We start from the raw sequence: 17,916 nt of genomic DNA, 5'->3' as shown, positions 1-17,916 counted from the left end.
ATATTTAAAAATATATATATATATTTTTACTTTTTATTGTGCCATCTGGTTTGCTTAATATAAGGAAATTGAAATGATTTATACTTTTACTTTTGATACTGAAGTACATTTTATCACTTCTATTTACTTTTAATACTTAGGTATATTTAAAACCAAATACTTTGACTTACTCAAGTAGAATTTTACTGGGTGACTTTTACTTGAGTCATTTTCTATTAAGGTATCTTTACTTTCACTCAAGTATGACAATTGAGTACTTTTTCCACCACTGGTCAAAACCGCCACAGCAGGACCAGAGCCATTCAGTGCCCTCTACCGGCTCTGCCCACAGAGGTCAAACTCATGCATCACCTGAACACAGTAATACCTGTACATACTATGACCTAAAACATTGTGAAACACAATCAGAGTTTAAATTATTAATATTTTTTTTTAATCCATAAATATTTTCTGCTGAAGTTGGGATTCTATGGCACATAGTACTGTTTTGTACAAATCATACATACATTGAAAGGCCCACATAATTGACAGCACACACATGAGTAAATGTCACAATAATCAGTATTTATTAGTTAAGCATACACAGTATAATATAAATATAAAATATGCAATTTATTTTTAAAATTGGTGAGACATCATTATATCTGTGTTGAGACAACCATACAAACAGTTTAGTTCTACCAAAATGTCTTATGCGGCTGTAACAATCTATCATTACAGTGCCATCCTAAAATAAGGTACAGAGAGAGGACAATTTACTGTATACTGTATTTAACAAATGATAGCAGCATATGTACCACTCATTACAAACTGCAAAAAAGAAAAACGTCAAACATACTCATCGGCACTGTACAAACAAAGAACCCATTCACAGTGAAGTAATCAACAGAATGCAATGGAGTGGTTGATCATTAAATAATATATATATCTTTTTTTAAAGTCTTTTTCGTTTCGTATGGTTGACATGCTCTCGAGTTGCAAAAATCAGAAGGTGAAGTACTGGGCGAACCATTCCTGGCGCTGGTGGTCGGGGGATCCTACGGGTGACTCCTCTGTCTCAGGAGGGCTACACAGGGGGCACACACCACAACAGCAGCAAACAGTTATACAGGACATTATTGACTAAGAAATCCTTATTGCACCTCAGAGTTGAGAGTAGTTGTATTGTATTTAAAGGTGGGTTTTTATGTTTATGTTCTGTGTTTGAAGTCAGTGTAGTCATTCATCCAGTTCAGAGCATTTTATTGAGGCAGTGTATCTATAGATTTGATTATCTGCTCTCGAGTGTAAATGCTTCCTCGAAAACAATAACATTTCTGTTGCACTAATCAGCCTTTAACCGTGTTAAGTTTCCTCATTTTTAAGAGAGCCTGTGGTTGTATTAACACAACCATTTCCGTTCTACATGATCATCCAACCATGGGGTTTTGTGAGATTGAATTACAACAAGACCATGTAGTTGTTAATCCTTGACTCAGGTCCTTAGGGGATTATGCTCTCTTGGTTATACAATGTGAATGCATCTATTAAAAATCCTGAATACCAAATAGTGTTTGTTCTCCTCATACACTGTAGTTTCTGAAAAGCAAATCCAATGATAAGTCCAAGGAAAGAATGTTAGAGGGAAAATGTATTGAAAGACCCCAAACTTGCCTATTGTGGTTTGTTCTATGCAGTCTACCCAAGATGTAACCTATTCAACCTAATGCATTTCACTGGGTTGCTATCTTGAACATAGCCTTGGCATTGGAAATTCACAATAAACACCAACAAATCTCACTGTATTGTAACGTTACAGCTTTATTCCACATAAAATAACCTTTGCTCTTTGCTTATAGCACTGGATATCCTTCTGGTGTTTGCCTGGCTGACTGTCTGTCTGGATGACTTGCTGACTGACTGACTGGTTGTCTGGTGTTTAGGCCCCTTCCTCAGTTTCTGTCCAGGGGTCTTAACCCGTTGACGGGCACCAGATGCCTCCTATCTAAGAAGGGCTTGACATCCGAGGGTCTGGAGAGCCAAAGGAGAGGAGAGGATGAGTGGGAGGAGAACTCTCAATGAAATGTCAGAACATACCGTAATAATGAGAAGGCCTCTCCTCTCAACAACGACAGTGCACAAAGAGTTCAAGATTAACATCTCTGTGATATATGACTCATAACTTCATATTGCAGTTTATATTTGAGAAACACAAAAGGCAAGGAAATTGCAATATTGGATCTGATAAAGAACTATGTAACTTAAGACACTTTCAAGTTTTAATTTCCTACCATGGCTATTTCCACAGTTGTCATGTCAAATAACAACCTCTAACCTTAAAAGGTTGGATTTTACTGAACAAAAATATAAATGCAACATGTAAAGTGGTGGTCCCATGTTTCATGAGCTGAAATAAAAGATCCCCAAAATCTTTACATCCCTGTTAGTGAGTTTTTCTCCTTTGCCAAGAGAATCCATCCAACTGACTGGTGTGGCATATCAAGAAGCTGATTAAACAGCATGATCATTACACAGGTGCACCTTGTGCTAGGAACAATAAAAGGCCACTCTAAAATGTGAAGTTGTGTCACAACACAATACCACAGATGTCTCAAGTTGAGGGAGCGTGCAATTGACATGCTGACTGCAGGAATGTCCACCAGAGCTGTTGCCAGAGCATTTAATTTACTTGTTCTACTATAAAACACCTCTAACATAGTTTTAGAGAATATGGCAGTACTCCCAACCAGCCTCACAACCGCAGACCACGTATAACCACGCCAGCCCAGGACCTCCACATCAGTCTTTTTCACCTGCAGGATCATGAGACCAGCCACCCAGACAGCTGATGAAACTAATGAATATTTCTGTCTGTAATAAAGCCCTTTTGTTGGGAAAAACTCATTCTGATTGGCTGGGCATTGCTCCCCAGTGAGTGAGCCTTGCTCCCAAGTGGTTGGGCCTATGCCCTCCCAGGCCCACTCATGGCTGCACCCCTGCCCAGTCAAGGGAAATCCATAAATTAGGGCCTAATGAATTAATTTCAATGGATCACTAGTCACTTCGGATCACTAGTTACCTTTAACAATGCCACTTTAATAATGTTAACATATATTACACTACCCATCTAATATGTAAACTCAATAAAAAAAGAAACGTCCCTTTTTCAGGACCCTGTCTTTCAAAGATAATTCGTAAAAATCCAAATACCTTCACAAATCTTCATTGTAAAGGGTTTAAACACTGTTTCCCATGCTTGCTCAATGAACCATAAACAATTAATGAACATGTTCCTGTGGAACGGTCATTAAGACACAAACAGCTTACAGACGGTAGGCAATTAAGGTCACAGTTATGAAAACCTAGGACACCAAAGAGGCCTTTCTACTGACTCAGAAAAACACCAAAAGAAAGATGCCCAGGGTCCCTGCTCATCTGCGTGAACGTGCCTTAGGCATGCTGCAAGGAAGCATGAGGACTGCAGATGTGGCCACGGCAATAAATTGCAATGTCTGTACTGTGAGATGCCTAAGACAGCGTTATAGGGAGACAGGACAGACAGCTGATTGTACTCGCAGTGGCAGACCACGTGTTACAACACCTGCACAGGATCGGTACATCCAAACATCACACCCGCGGGACAGGTACAGGATGGCAACAACAACTGTCTGAGTTACACCAGGAACGCACAATCCCTCCATCAGCGCTCAGAGTGTCCGCAATAGGCTGAGAGAGGCTGGACTGAGGGCTTGTAGGCCTGTTGTAAGACAGGTCCTCACCAGACATCACCGGCAACAACGTCGCCTATGGGCACAAGCCCACAGTCGCTGGACCAGAGAATACTGGCAAAAAGTGCTATTCTCTGACAAGTCATGGTTTTATCTCACCAGGGGTGATGGTCGGATTCGCGTTTATCGTCGAAGGAATGAGTGTTACACCGAGGCCTGTACTCTGGAGCGGGATCGATTTGGAGGTGGAGGGTCCGTCATGGTCTGGGGTGGTGTGTCACAGCATCATCGGACTGAGCTTGTTGTCATTGCAGGCAATCTCAATGCTGTGTTACAGGGAAGACATCCTCCTCCCTCATGTGGTACCCTTCCTGCAGACTCATCCTGACATGACCTCCAGCATAACAATGCCACCAGCCATACTGCTCGTTCTGTGCGTGATTTCCTGCAAGACAGGAATGTCAGTGTTCTGCCATGGCCAGCGAAGAGCCCGGATCTCAATCCCATTGAGCACGCCTGGGACCTGTTGGATCGGAGGTTGAGGGCTAGGGCCATTCCCCCCAGAAATGTCCGGAAACTTGCAAGTGCCTTGGTGGAAGAGTGGAGTAACATCTCACAGCCAGAACTGGCAGATCTGGTGCAGTCCATGAGGAGGAGATGCACTGCAGTACTTAATGCAGCTGGTGGCCACACCAGATACTGACTGTTACTTTTGATTTTGACCCCCGTTTGTTCAGGGACACATTATTCCATTTCTGTTAGTCACATGTCTGTGGAACTTGTTCAGTTTATGTCTCAGTTGTTGAATCTTATGATCATACAAATATTTTACACATGTAAAGTTTGCTGAAAATAAACGCAGTTGACAGTGAGAGGACTTTTCTTTTTTTGCTGAGTTTATATACTGTACCTTATAACATCTATCGAACCTTGCCTATGACGCTCGGCCATCGCTCATCCACATATGTACATATTCTTATTCACCCCTTTAGATTTGTGTGTATTAGGTAGTTGTTGGGAATTGTTAGATCACTTAGATTTTACTGCACTGTCGGAACTAGAAGCACAAGCATTTCGCTACATTCGCATTAACATCTGCTAACCATGTGTATGTGACCAATACAATTTGATTAGATTTTGCTTTGATTTCGTTATATGAACTGTAAAATTATTGAAATTGTTGAATGTTGCATTTATATTTTTGTTCAGTATATTATCATGACCAGATGATTCAAGACAAATGATTAAACACAGTCTGCACTCGGTACTCATTCTGCACTGCACAAACTGTACTGCTCTGATTGAGCTAAACATGTCTGAAGTTTTCAATTAACGACAGGTGGCTTCTTCATCCTGTGCAGAACTGTTTATGTCTCTGAAAACCATCCTAAAATATCTCCTCTGCAATCATTCTCTCCTCGGTCTCAGTAGTCTCCATTGCAGCAAATCCAATGTAATGCTGAATTGAACATGCATTCTGTTGGTCTGTTAATCACCAACTCCAGATCTAGGGAACACCTGGGCTGAGACAGACAGGGCTGACTTCAACAACATCAGAAGCTAAAAGCAGAGAAATAGCATAATTTGCAATTCATTAAAAATCCTACAATGTGATTTTCAGGATTTTTTTCTCTAATTTTGTCTGTCATAGTTGAAGTGTACCTATGATGAAAATTACAGGCCTCTCTCATCTTTTTAAGTGGGAGAACTTGCACAATTGGTGGCTGACTAAATGCTTTTTTGCCCCACTGTATGCAATTTCTATTGGTACAAATTTGCTGGTGAGCTGAATTAAGAAGTCTTATTGATCTAGGCCTCTTCTCCAAGTACTAAAAAAACATTTGTATTCTGGTATAGGCCTCCTGAATCGAAATAGGGCAGCATTTAAAGGACACTTCATGCACAGAGATAGAAGCAGCTTTATATCATCTGAAAACAGGTGTATAATCCAGAGCATCATAAGTGTGGTATATGCTACAGTAGAGAGGTTCTGTATGTGGGGGTGCATTTGTTTCTTAGTGGAAACAGGGTCACCTTGACAGGGGATGAGACAGACAGGCCGTGTGTGTGATGCAGTGATGGGAGAGTCCCATGACAATGGAGGGCAGCGCTGCACAAATCCGCCACGCTGACTCATCTGCAACTTACTTACATACAGAGCAGCATGCAGCAAGGGCAAGAGGAACCCATAGCACAGAGAGGCACACAGATGGATAACAAGTGCATCAATAGGCAGAAACCTAAGCACCGGATGAGTGCAGACACACAAGCTAGTACAACATGCACAAGAGAGTATCACATTCACATGTGTGCTTGTTACACATGTGCAGAATGATAGCTGGAAACACAACAACAAGCAAAGCAATGCCAAGGCACAACAGAGAGAGAGGGGTTCGTTGATGAGAAGAGTGTTGTTGTTTTCAAAAGGTTTCACACATCACCACACAGAACTGTACATGGTGAAGAAAATAACATCAACAATCTATATTACACAATCAGATTTTCCTCATATACAAATCAAACAATTGCACATCAATGTGGACAACAAAGTGCAGTAAGTGCAGCATGCCTGGAGGCCGATGAGGATGAGGTGGTTTAACAGAACAACAACACATCACCCAATGAGAAAAATACAAAGACACAAAGAGACGCAACTGCTAGCAGGAGCACTTATGCTAACATGTTAAGAGTGACGGTGGGGTGTACACATGCTCCTTTTGCATTCCAATGCCATTTTCAAAGTCTCATGTATTGCATGGGGCTTTCCAATAATATAGTTAAGTGTTCATACATCTCCTGGAGTGTGTGTAGGTTCAGATGGAATATCCCTTTGTGTGTTTGAAAAGAAACCGTCAAGTAAAACCAATGACTTCCTGGAATACAGTAAAGATAAGTTGACAGAGAAGTGGGGGGGGTAATTGTGGGAGCTCTCCCTCTCGCCGAAAGCCAAATCTCTGGGGACACAATCAAAGCCTCGCAAAAATTGCAGGCAAAGAAAAAAAGCCATCATGTCCTTCAAATAGAATAGCAATCAAGAGGGAATCCTGGGATGACCCCCTCAGCCTGTTGGCAACAGGCAGCAGGCAACTTAATCTATTATTCAAGTTAATTACACTTTCAGACTGGAGTGTCTTTTAGTTTTTTTTAAAGCCGTAATTCCTGATTTGACGCTGTTCTGTTTCATCAGAGCGAAGTCAGAAAAGGGGGGGGAAGAACATCAACATCCTCCAGTGAGGGTCACATTGAGAAGTTTCTTTCAAAGACTGAAGCCCATCAGAAAGGGATATGGCAGCTGACTGGAGAGGTTTGTATGAAAGCCGCCTATCTGCAGCTGTATGGGCCGAGGGTCAGGGCAAGCCTCTGTCTGTCTGTGTGTCAGTGTGCTTGACCCCTGGGCCTGCCCATGGCGCAGACCGAGGCGTCAGCGGTGAGGGAGGGGCGGCGCTCACCTCATGAATTTCTTGGGCTCTGTCGGAGGGGTCGGTGGGGGCAGAGGTTTGCTAGTGTTGAGGTCAAGGTGGTGAATGGGGGAGTTGGGGATAGGCTCTAAGCGGTTGGGCTGGGGCTGCCCGCTCCCCATCCCTGTTCCTGCTGCCTCCAGAGCCCTGAGGTTTGGAGAGCTGCTGAATCGGTTTGCTGATTTGTCATTCTTTCTCTTTTGCTACACAGAGGGACAAAAACACAAAGAAACGGAAATAGGGAGAACTAGTCCAATGAAAAAAAATAACTTGTGTATATACTGTATATTTATACATCTATATATTTCTCATTCTCAGAGGATTTATGTGGATGGAGGCTTTCTGAAGGTCAGGCTCGTACCACTCAACTAGAGAAGGAACAGTCGCTCTCAGCTATAATATGTGAATTAAGATGAGAAAAAAGTATCACATGAAGAGGCTACAGAAAGTTCACACTAACAAAGAATGGCTTGGAAAGCAAAGGAGAACTGGATGTTTGAACAGTGAGATAACAGACACACACACTGACTAACCCCCCCCCCACCCCCCCCCCCCCCCCACACACACACACAAACAAATGTACACACACACACACAAACTATATGTAACAGTAAACCAAAATATCAGAAGTTATAGAACTTGAAATGGAGTCAACAGTTACATATTGACCATGCAGAGTGATCCATTCAACTGGGAGACAGGGGGTTGATGCATTTACATTGGAATGGGACACAACTTCTCTCCACTAAGGGATGGAATGGTTCCAATGGAAATCAAGACTAAGGATATGTGGAAAGGCAACTTAAAATCTCCACTTCAACCATTTTCTACATTGAGGTACAGGCTAGTGGTTTAGGCTTGTAATGATCGGGATGGTTCCCTAAGGGTTTCAAATTGTCACCTGACGCTTTTGGTCTTCACAAAGAGTCAAAGACTAGTTCAGATAAGCTACATGGCTCTAATCAACCGGCAGAGTATATACTATAAGACGAGGTAATGTACATGGTCAGTGTTAGTCCCCTGTGTGTCTGTCTGTGTGTGGTGTGTTAGTGTGCAGCGGTCAGCTCACCTTGATGAGGGGATTTATTACTCCCACGTTGGGACTGGTGTTGAACACCTTGTTGAAGTTGGTCTCTCTGTTCACCAATTCCAGCTGGTAGAACTTTTTGTCGTCCTGCACGTCAACAGAGAGACTTCAGTTAGGTCATGGTGCTCTGGGTTATTGATGGAGCATCTCACACCTCACACTCTAATTAAACGTCCTTCATGGGCTTAAATACCAGTACCGTGTGATACAACCCGCAAAAGGTCACAGGGTTTCTGGCCAAGCTCTAGTGCTATAGATACAGTATACTGAGTAGCGGTCTACAATACATTGTTGGGACTCAATGGCTGTAACATACCGGAGTCTACTGCAGCTGAATGAGAAATCCTAATCACGCAAGGCAACAGCACTCCATACTACTATTGATTGGAGGTAGACAGGCATGCAGGCTCCATGTCTAGGATTGTTGGGTAAAACCACACAAGGGCATCCTGTAAGCCATCTTGTACTGTGTACATACACTTACCACCAGCTTCTTGACGAGAGACTCCCTCTCAGTCACCATTTCCTTTAGCTCAGCGATCACCTGCAGGTCCTCAGGCCGGCTCTCCCTGTTCCGGAACTTATCCTCCGTGCCCTCCAACCTGGGGAGAGGAGGGGGCCATTAGGGCTCTGACATATCACAGTTTCCTCACAACACAGTGTGAATCAGGTAACATTGTGGAAACAACGTTTTGTTTGTGTAACATGATGATCAAAGTGCCTTGGATCAGCATGGGGATATGAGCAGACACTAAGGGAGCATGTTTTGAAAGCTTCCCTTCCATCATCTGCAGATCAATACTAAAGCATTAGCTTTTAACTCTCCTACCTTTAATCTCATAATCAGAAAGCCTATTAGTGCTTGTGTATTACTATGATCAAAACACGAGAAACATTACATGTTGTTCTGAATTCCAATTAAACTTCTCAACAAATAACAGGCGCTCTTTAGAAGAGTTCTTATCAGTGATCAAAGCCATCTGCCTCTCCACAGTTTTGTGCTGCCTCTAATTTGAGATTGATGACTTTAATACACAGAGATATTCCTCGTGCTCGAAACAAGCATCCATCATGTCCAGTTTGGCATGACGTCCTCAGCACTACAGAGGTGGAATGACAAGTGATACCAAACTCTCCATCAAACTCAGACGCAAGACAGGAACACGCTTGAATTAGACAGGGAGCATATTGGATATAATGATAATGGCTTCTGTCACGCTGCTATGCATCAGTCATCCGTTCATTTGTTGCTTAATTGACAGAAACAGCATCTACTACACTTTACTTCAGTGTCACGTTTCACTACAGACTCATCTGCATCCCTACACATGCTCCAAACATAAACAATGTGAAACCAACATGTTGCTGCAATGCAGCCTGGGAGGATGGTCCTGCCTTGCTTTTTAAAAATAAATATTGTCATCAGTGTTCAGAAGCTATTCTGAAAATATAGTTTACCAAGCTACCAATTACTTCACACTGAAAGAAGTTAGCTACACTAAAGCTACCCTTAAGAAAATATAGTTGACTTAACTAAAGTTACTTTGTAAAAGTTGTTCACTACATCCAAACGACTGAGTGATAAACTATCATATCTAAATCTGATGTCATAGACTATAAATTGCAAGAACAGATCACTCTGGAGTCAGTTGTTAACAGAATGTGTAATTTAGCTTATTTAACACAAAAACAATGTTTTAAGTGAGAATTAGGCAGGGCTGATGCCGAAAAAGAAAGGAAAGTATTGCTTACTTTACCCACATTTTATTTTAGACAAAAAAATAGTGTGCCGTTCCAGTAATTATCTACACATGGAAAAAAATATATATATATTTACTACTGAAAACACTACCTAGATTAGAATTTAGTTCAACTACCACCAAGCTACTGCAAAATGGAGTTAAATTACTAGTTGAACTACATGTAGTTCACTACTCCCTAACACTGCTGATCATCACACTCCAGTCAACTCTCCAGCGACATCACTCAAAACAGATGTAACTAATAGCTAGGAAGCACTAAAACAAACTAAACAAACTAAAACAAACCAATCAGACAACAAACTTGTGTTGGTTCCCATGGGTTTAACCAAGCGATGTATTGAGATAAAATATTCATAGAGCTTGAATGGCATAATATTTAGAGGTGGCCAGGGACCGGCTTTGGGGAACGAGGCTGCCAAGGTGATTAATTGGGGAGGGGACAAGAGCTGTTGTTAAAATAGATTTGTTATGTGCTTAATTAGCAGGCAGTAAATTGTCAACCTCGAGGTAAGGCCTTGGAAACTAGAAACTTGAAAATGACAGGGGCTTGGACCTTGTTGGTTTTGTAAAGGTTAGCAACAGACATATCTGTGTAAGGCTAATGTGAACAATTTTTACAGGATTGTACTGGATTCTGTTTGTCAGTCAAATTTACTTGAGGAACATGCACAAATAATGACGTACGCTTCACTAGCATTTCATTTTGAAAGGTGTGATTGAGCCATGAGAAGATTTGGTGGAGGGCATCACAGATGCTCTCTCTGCAGTAGCTGGCTTTGTGTCTAGATGGTGCTCTCATTCACATGAAACTAAATGAGGTCACTCTCCAGTCCCAGGATCCTGTATATCTGTTCCATCTAACTCTCTCTCAGTGTCTCTGTCTCTGTGTCAGAGACAGAGACTGTCTCTCTCTCTCTCACTCTCTCACTCTCGTATCCCAAACATATTTCTTACAGAGACAGCTGCCTGTTATCCCTATAATCATTACAGTACATGTCCCTGGATCTATTCAGAGTAGATTACAGGGGATTTCTATGTCTATGGTCATATTTTCTGGTGTGTACTGTTTGTGTACAGTACTGGGGTGTCATGAAAGCTAGGGGACCTGCACACCCAGCTGGAGGTTTATCCCAAGTAGGACACTGCTGCTGATAGACGGTGTGTGTGTGTGTGCGTATGCGTATGCATGCGGTGGGGGATTGAGGACACAGTCACCTCCATGAAGCACAGTGGAAAACAAAACAGGTCTGTCAGATCTCTCATAAAAGGGAAGGACCTTCCCAATGGGCCATATTCACCTCCGGAGATCATGTGCAGCCACCCACTCTCCTTTCCCCTCCCTCCCTCCCTCCCTCCCTCCCTCCCTCCCTCCCTCCCTCCCTCCCTCCCTCCCTCCCTCCCTCCCTCCCTCCTGCTCTTCTCCCTCTCTCCCTCCTGCTCTCCCTCTCTCCCTCCTGCTCTCCCTCTCTCCCTCCTTCCCTCCCATCCAATACTTCCTTTTTCCTTCCATCCATTTCTGTATCTGTGTGGGATACTCACCTCTTCAGCCTGTGCTCTGCCAGGGACTGTGGCCTTTCATCATCTGCCAGGGCTTTATATAATCACAGTATCACATATGCTCTCACAGTGAGTGCTATATCAACTACATACTGGATGTACTGTACGTACAGGACTTGCAGAGCAGAGATCTTGTCTTTGAGAAGCTCCTGGGCCTTGTTGAAGTCACACAGCATGTTCTGAGTCTCTCTGTTGTGCATGGCGTTCATCTCAGCCATCTCTCGCTCGTGTTTCTTCGACAGGTCCTGTTCATGAGCCCTGAGAAGAGACCAGATCATTAAAGCCCATTCAGATCACGTCTTTATACACCTCTCCAGCTCTGAGGTACAGTCTCCTGTGTAGAGTTGTTACAGTATCCTAACTCAGTATCCTAACTTGGCACAATTACCAGACACACATTTCTTTTGATCCTGCTGGCACCTTTACAATTTCATTCATCTTTGACTTTCCTTCTTTTTTTTGTTGCCAAGAAAGACATATATAATTTATAGCAGGAGGCTCTGGAGGAGAGATATCACTGTTTCACCATAAGTGGAAAACACTCTTTTCTATTTACTTATTGATTTATTTTGATGTGGGACAGATAGACAGGACTCTTCCAAGGCATTACACCAGCTGATTGAAATTCCCTGCCTTGTAGCGGCGACTCCCTCTCTCCCCTCAGTAGACTATATGGCAGTGTTGCTCACGCAGAGCTACTGCAGTCAGAGAGAGAGGCAGAGCACGAGGAGTGCAGAGGAATACGTTTGCCTCTCCCTGAGTAATGCTCCCTGAGGGACACAAATCTTTTCCAATTTATTTATTTTTATCTCAGGAAACTAGGATTCGCCAGCGTGTTACATAATTGGAAGTGAAAGGTGCTCCACAAGGGGCCTGGAATCCTACCAGTGATATGTGTTGTTGACGCCACATATGCACAAACACACACATGCAGACGCAAACACACACACACACACTAACCCCATGCGCTTGGTTATCTTTAGCTCTAGAAAAGCATCAGCCTCCATTTTTGATTCATCACCAAACAGGCCTTCAATTCTAATGAGAGAGCCTGCTGTTCGTTCCATCCAGGCCTCAGACCACATTATTAATTAATATAAGAGTGAATTATTCATATCAGCCTGTGGGAAATGCATGATAGATTATATTCAGGCCTTGCCCCAAATAACCCTGATTTTCATATTTTCTTATACATTTACTTATACATTTAAAACAAATGTCAGAGAGACCAAGTCATCAAAGGGAATAACAGTGCATAAAACACAATTTCCAGAAGGGAGAGGCAAATTTGCCTCCTCTCTTTCTCTTTCCAGTATCCTTCAAATGTAATCCAACTCAAAAACGATGCCAGCACTGCCAATGGCCACCGACTGTCACGTCTAAACAAGAGGAATTCACACAACTGAACTTGTCGTGTTGTGATTCACCAGTCATCTGAACTAAAGGTGTTAAAAACCTTCATCGTGGCCATATTAAAACGAGGTACAGGCATTCGTCTGCAGAGATAGCGTACAGATTCACCTAATTAAGTTTGGCAACGCACCAGAACAGCTTTACTGTAGATGACCTGTTATTGTGTCAACCCTCCTGTGTGTCACCCCATAATGCCCTGTGGTAGGATCACAACCCTGCCCTCCCCTCCTGCACTCTCCTCCAGCCCACCTGATCTGCTGGTTGGCCTCGCTGCGGATCTTCAGCACCTCCTTGCCCTTGAGCTCCAGCTCCTTGGTGAGTGTGTTGATGTTCTCGTTCAGTGTGTGAATCTCGTGGTCCAGCTGAGCAATGTGGTTCTTCCTCCTTACCACCTCCTCCTGCAGGTCCGAGATCCGGCCCAGCAACTCCCTCTCCTGAATGGGGAAAAGGCAGACATACAACGGCACAAAAGAACAGACAAAAACAAGAAAAAACACAAGTTTGAGTTAGCATTTGATCCCACGGGCGTGTGCTGCTGTGCTGTCCCCTTGTATTCCCAGGGGGCACTGTGATACTTTCTGACACCATGTTTACAGTGCCATGGATGCTACAGCTTTGCCATGGATGCTACAGCTTTCCCATGGATGCTACAGCTTTGCCATGGATGCTACAGCTTTGCCATGGATGCTACAGCTTTGCCATGGATGCTACAGCTTTGCCATGGATGCTACAGCTTTGCCATGGATGCTACAGCTTTGCCATGGCTGCTACAGCTTTGCCATGGCTGCTACAGCTTCGCCATGGATGCTACAGCTTCGCCATGGATGCTACAGCTTCGCCATGGATGCTACAGCTTCGCCATGGATGCTACAGCTTCGCCATGGATGCTACAGCTTCGCCATGGATGCTACTGCTTTGCCATGGATGCTACAGCTTTGCCATGGCTGCTCCATCATAATACGTGAGCACACTCACATGCCATGGCATTCCTCTACCTCTCTCAGAAATAAATGTGGGCTTCACTGAACACGTCTGTTGGGAGGTTGATAATATTGATAGCTGAATAGATATACTGATAAATAAAGTGCTGATTGTGCTGCTTGTATTTGTTTATAGTTAGTACGAGTTACAACAACGTGTTAGAGGACTGTTAGATCACCTGGAAAAGGTAATTACATTTGTTTATTTAACCTTTATTTAACTAGGCAAGTCAGTTAAGAACAAGTTCTTATTTACAATGGCGGCCTACCCTGGCCAAACCTGGACGACGCTGGGCCAATTGTGCGCCGTCCTATGGGACTCTCAATCACGGGCCGGATGTGATGCAGCCTGGATTCGAACCAGGTACTGTAGTGACGCTTCTTGCACTGAGATGCAGTGTCTTAGACCACCGAGCAACTCGGGAGTCATCTCCCTACTATTAGCTCAAACACGGCTGCTCCCTACTATTAGCTCAAACACGGCTGCTCCCTACTATTAGCTCAAACACGGCTGCTCCCTACTATTAGCTCAAACACGGCTGCTCCCTACTATTAGCTCAAACACGGCTGCTCCGGTCTGGTCCAGTCAATTGTAAAACATGAAAAACATATCGGAAAACATTCCCTAGAATACATGTCAGTTGTTCAGTATGTAAGAGGGACAGCGCTGCCATCTGAATCTGGACAATTATAGGCTATTATCACTCTCTTTCCCAAAGTTACGTAACAGTTAACTCACCAGGCTGATATATCAAATATATAATCTCCTTTTGCCCAGGAAGAAATACATGTAACTACCTGATTTTACTGGAGCTAGAAGTAAAGCCATGGTGTAGATGTATCATGCTTTGCTTGACTCAAGGGTCATTTTCCACTTCGGCAATGGCACCTCTTTTAGAAGTCTAGCTAACAGTTCACGCAGCATTACCGTCAAGCCAAACACTGGTATTATAAAGTTAATGGCTCTTGTGTAATCATATTACAATCTGCATGTATTAACTTTGAATTCCTGTAAATATAATTTCATGCCAGCGGATTATTGTGAAAACAGTAATCTAGTTATTCATGTGTGGGCCACTGCAGGGGGCAGGTTTAAGGGGACTGTCTCTCTCTCCTCCATAGAAGATCGTTTCTCCATCCTCTGCTTAACAGACATTCACTGTGACATTTCTGCTGCCTTCCAATCTCCCCAGTGGATACCTGTTTGGCTTGGAGGCAAACATGATTGACATGTCTCTGCATGGTTGGGTTGTGGATTTCCACAAGGACAGGTAGAGAGGCAGACATTATCAGCAGTGGAGAACAGAGTTAAACGGCTAAACATCAGTGTGGGAGAAGGAAGTTTGTAGCTAGGTTGTAATTGGCGCTTGACCCTATATTTGTGTAGGCTGCGGCTGGTTAGGCAAGTGTGTGTGTGTTTGTGTCCATTCATGTGAATGTGTGTGCACGCAGGCGTGTGCGTATCCATGTGTGTGTGTGGGCTTTGGAGTGAGACAGTGGTGACAGCTCTATTAGCAGCACTGAGACTCACAGTGAGGACACTCACGCTGCCTGAGGGCCAGTCTAAAAACCACGGACTCTGTCAAGATAACACTATAGAATAGCAATATTCATTGTCCATACATAGATGGGAATTCTGTTGGAGAGCAAATTCTATGGTGTAACCATCCGAGCAGCACTCCTCAAAATCAGCCCCTTCTGTGGGTGGAACTATTCCAGGTCAAAGGAAGCATCAAAGCATTTGGATAAAATATCACAGGAACAAAATAGCAGTTTTTAAAAGCTTCTTCTGAGGGACTGGTGGGAAGTTGCTAGATGGAGTTCCCACCTCCAATAATCACCACATTTGATCTCTTGTCTTGAAAAATGAAAAAATGTAATTTCTGTGGCTGGCTGATAGTTATTTTGACAGTATTGTGAATGGAGATGGGTAGAGGGAAGCAGCATTCCCCAAGTGAGGATGGCTTTCACTTCAGCAGTAATAAATTCATGAACTTCTTTGAGGAAAACATGATCATTATTACAAAGCAAATTACAGACTCCTCTTTAAATCTGCGTATTCCTTCAAAGCTCAGTTGTCCTGAGTCTGCACAACTCTGCCAGGACCTAGGATCAAGAGAGACACTCAAGTGTTTTAGTATTATATCTCTTGACACAATGATGAAAATAATCATGGCCTCTAAACCTTCAAGCTGCATACTGGACCCTATTCCAACTAAACTACTGAAAGAGCTGCTTCCTGTGCTTGGCCCTCCTATGTTGAGCATAATAAACGGCTCTCTATCCACCGGATGTGTACCAAACTCACTAAAAGTGGCAGTAATAAAGCCTCTCTTGAAAAAGCCAAACCTTGACCCAGAAAATATAAAAAACTATCGGCTTATATCGAATCTTACATTCTTCTCAAACATTTTAGAAAAGGCTGTTGCGCAGCAACTCACTGCCTTCCTGAAGACAAACAATGTATACAAAATGCTTCAGTCTGGTTTTAGACCCCATTGTAGCACTGAGAAGCACTGTGAAGGTGGTAAATTACCTTTTAGTGGCATCAGACCGAGGCTCTGCATCTGTCCTCGTGCTCCGAGACCTTAGTGCTGGTTTTGATACCATCGATCACCACATTCTTTTGGAGAGATTGGAAACCCAAATTGGTCTACACGGACAAGTTCTGGCCTGGTTTAGATTTTATCTGTCGGAAAGATATCAGTTTGTCTCTGTGAATGGTTTGTCCTCTGACAAATCAACTGTACATTTCGGTGTTCCTCAATGTTCCGTTTTAGGACCACTATTGTTTTCACTATATATTTTACTTCTTGGGGATGTCATTCGCAAACATAATGTTAACTTTCACTGCTACGCGGATGACACACAGCTCTACATTTCAATGAAACATGGTGAAGCCCCAAAATTGCCCTCGCTAGAAGCCTGTGTTTCAGACAAGGAAGTGGATGGCTGCAAACTTTCTACTTTTAAACTCGGACAAAACAGAGATGCTTGTTCTAGGTCCCAAGAAACAAAGAGATCTTCTGTTGAATCTGACAATTAACCTTAATGGTTGTACAGTCGTCTCAAATAAAACTGTGAAGGAGCTTGGCGTTACTCTGGACCCTGATCTCTCTTTTGACGAACATATCAAGACTGTTTCAAGGACAGCTTTTTTCCATCTACGTAACATTGCAAAAATCAGAAACTTTCTGTCCAAAAATGATACCGAAAAATGTACCCACACTTTTGTTACTTCTAGGTTAGACTACTGCAATGCTCTACATTCCGGCTACCCGGATAAAGCACTAAATAAACTTCAGTTAGTGCTAAATACGGCTGCTAGAATCCTGACTAGAACCAAAAAAATTGATCATATTACTCCACTGCTAGCCTCCCTACACTGGCTTCCTGTCAAGGCAAGGGCTGATTTCAAGGTTTTACTGCTAACCTACAAAGCATTACATGGGCTTGCTCCTACCCATCTCTCTGATTTGGTCCTGCCGTACATACCTAAACGTACGCTACGTTCACAAGACGCAGGCCTCCTAATTGTCCCTAGAATTTCTAAGCAAACAGCTGGAGGCAGGGCTTTCTCCTATAGAGCTCCATTTTTATGGAATGGTCTGCCTACCCATGTGAGAGACGCAAACTCGGCTTCAACCTTTAAGTCTTTACTGAAGACACATCTCTTCAGTGGGTCATATGATTGAGTGTAGTCTGGCCCAGGAGTGTGAAGGTGAACGGAAAGGCTCTGAAGCAACGAACCGCCCTTGCTGTCTCTGCCTGGCCGGTTCCCCTCTTTCCACTGGGATTCTCTGCCTCTAACTCTATTACAAGGGCTGAGTCACTGGCTTACTGGTGCTCTTTCATGCCGTCCCTAGGAGGGGTGCGTCACTTGAGTGGGTTGAGTCACTGATGTGATCTTCCTGTCTAGGTTGGCGTCCCCCCTTCGGTTGTGCCGTGGCG

At 43.3% G+C, this 17,916-nt stretch overlaps 1 protein-coding gene across 6 annotated transcripts in view; it reads right to left on the bottom strand.

Moving 5' to 3' along the window:
• Positions 1 to 406: 406 nt before the first annotated feature.
• LOC109900721 (protein FAM184A) overlaps positions 407 to 17,916 on the bottom strand; it is a 103,297-nt gene continuing 85,787 nt past the window's right edge. For 2 of the 6 annotated variants that reach the window (XM_031837149.1, XM_020496489.2), the window contains 6 exons: positions 13,235 to 13,419; positions 11,684 to 11,830; positions 8,731 to 8,854; positions 8,235 to 8,339; positions 7,157 to 7,368; positions 546 to 1,066 (listed from right to left, as the gene is read on the bottom strand). In XM_031837149.1, coding sequence (XP_031693009.1) covers positions 985 to 1,066; positions 7,157 to 7,368; positions 8,235 to 8,339; positions 8,731 to 8,854; positions 11,684 to 11,830; positions 13,235 to 13,419 — 855 coding nt within the window. In that variant the 3' untranslated portion in view covers positions 546 to 984. Of the gene's footprint in view, positions 1,067 to 4,423; positions 6,046 to 7,156; positions 7,369 to 8,234; positions 8,340 to 8,730; positions 8,855 to 11,683; positions 11,831 to 13,234; positions 13,420 to 17,916 lie in introns of those variants that run through there. The other 4 variants (XM_020496491.2, XM_031837150.1, XM_031837151.1 and 1 more) reach the window with 4 other exon arrangements.

This window comes from Oncorhynchus kisutch, linkage group LG12, assembly GCF_002021735.2.
Source record: "Oncorhynchus kisutch isolate 150728-3 linkage group LG12, Okis_V2, whole genome shotgun sequence".
NCBI classification, from domain to species: domain Eukaryota; kingdom Metazoa; phylum Chordata; class Actinopteri; order Salmoniformes; family Salmonidae; genus Oncorhynchus; species Oncorhynchus kisutch.
Note: the sequence above shows the minus strand (reverse complement) of the source record. Positions and strands in the feature narration are given on the sequence as shown.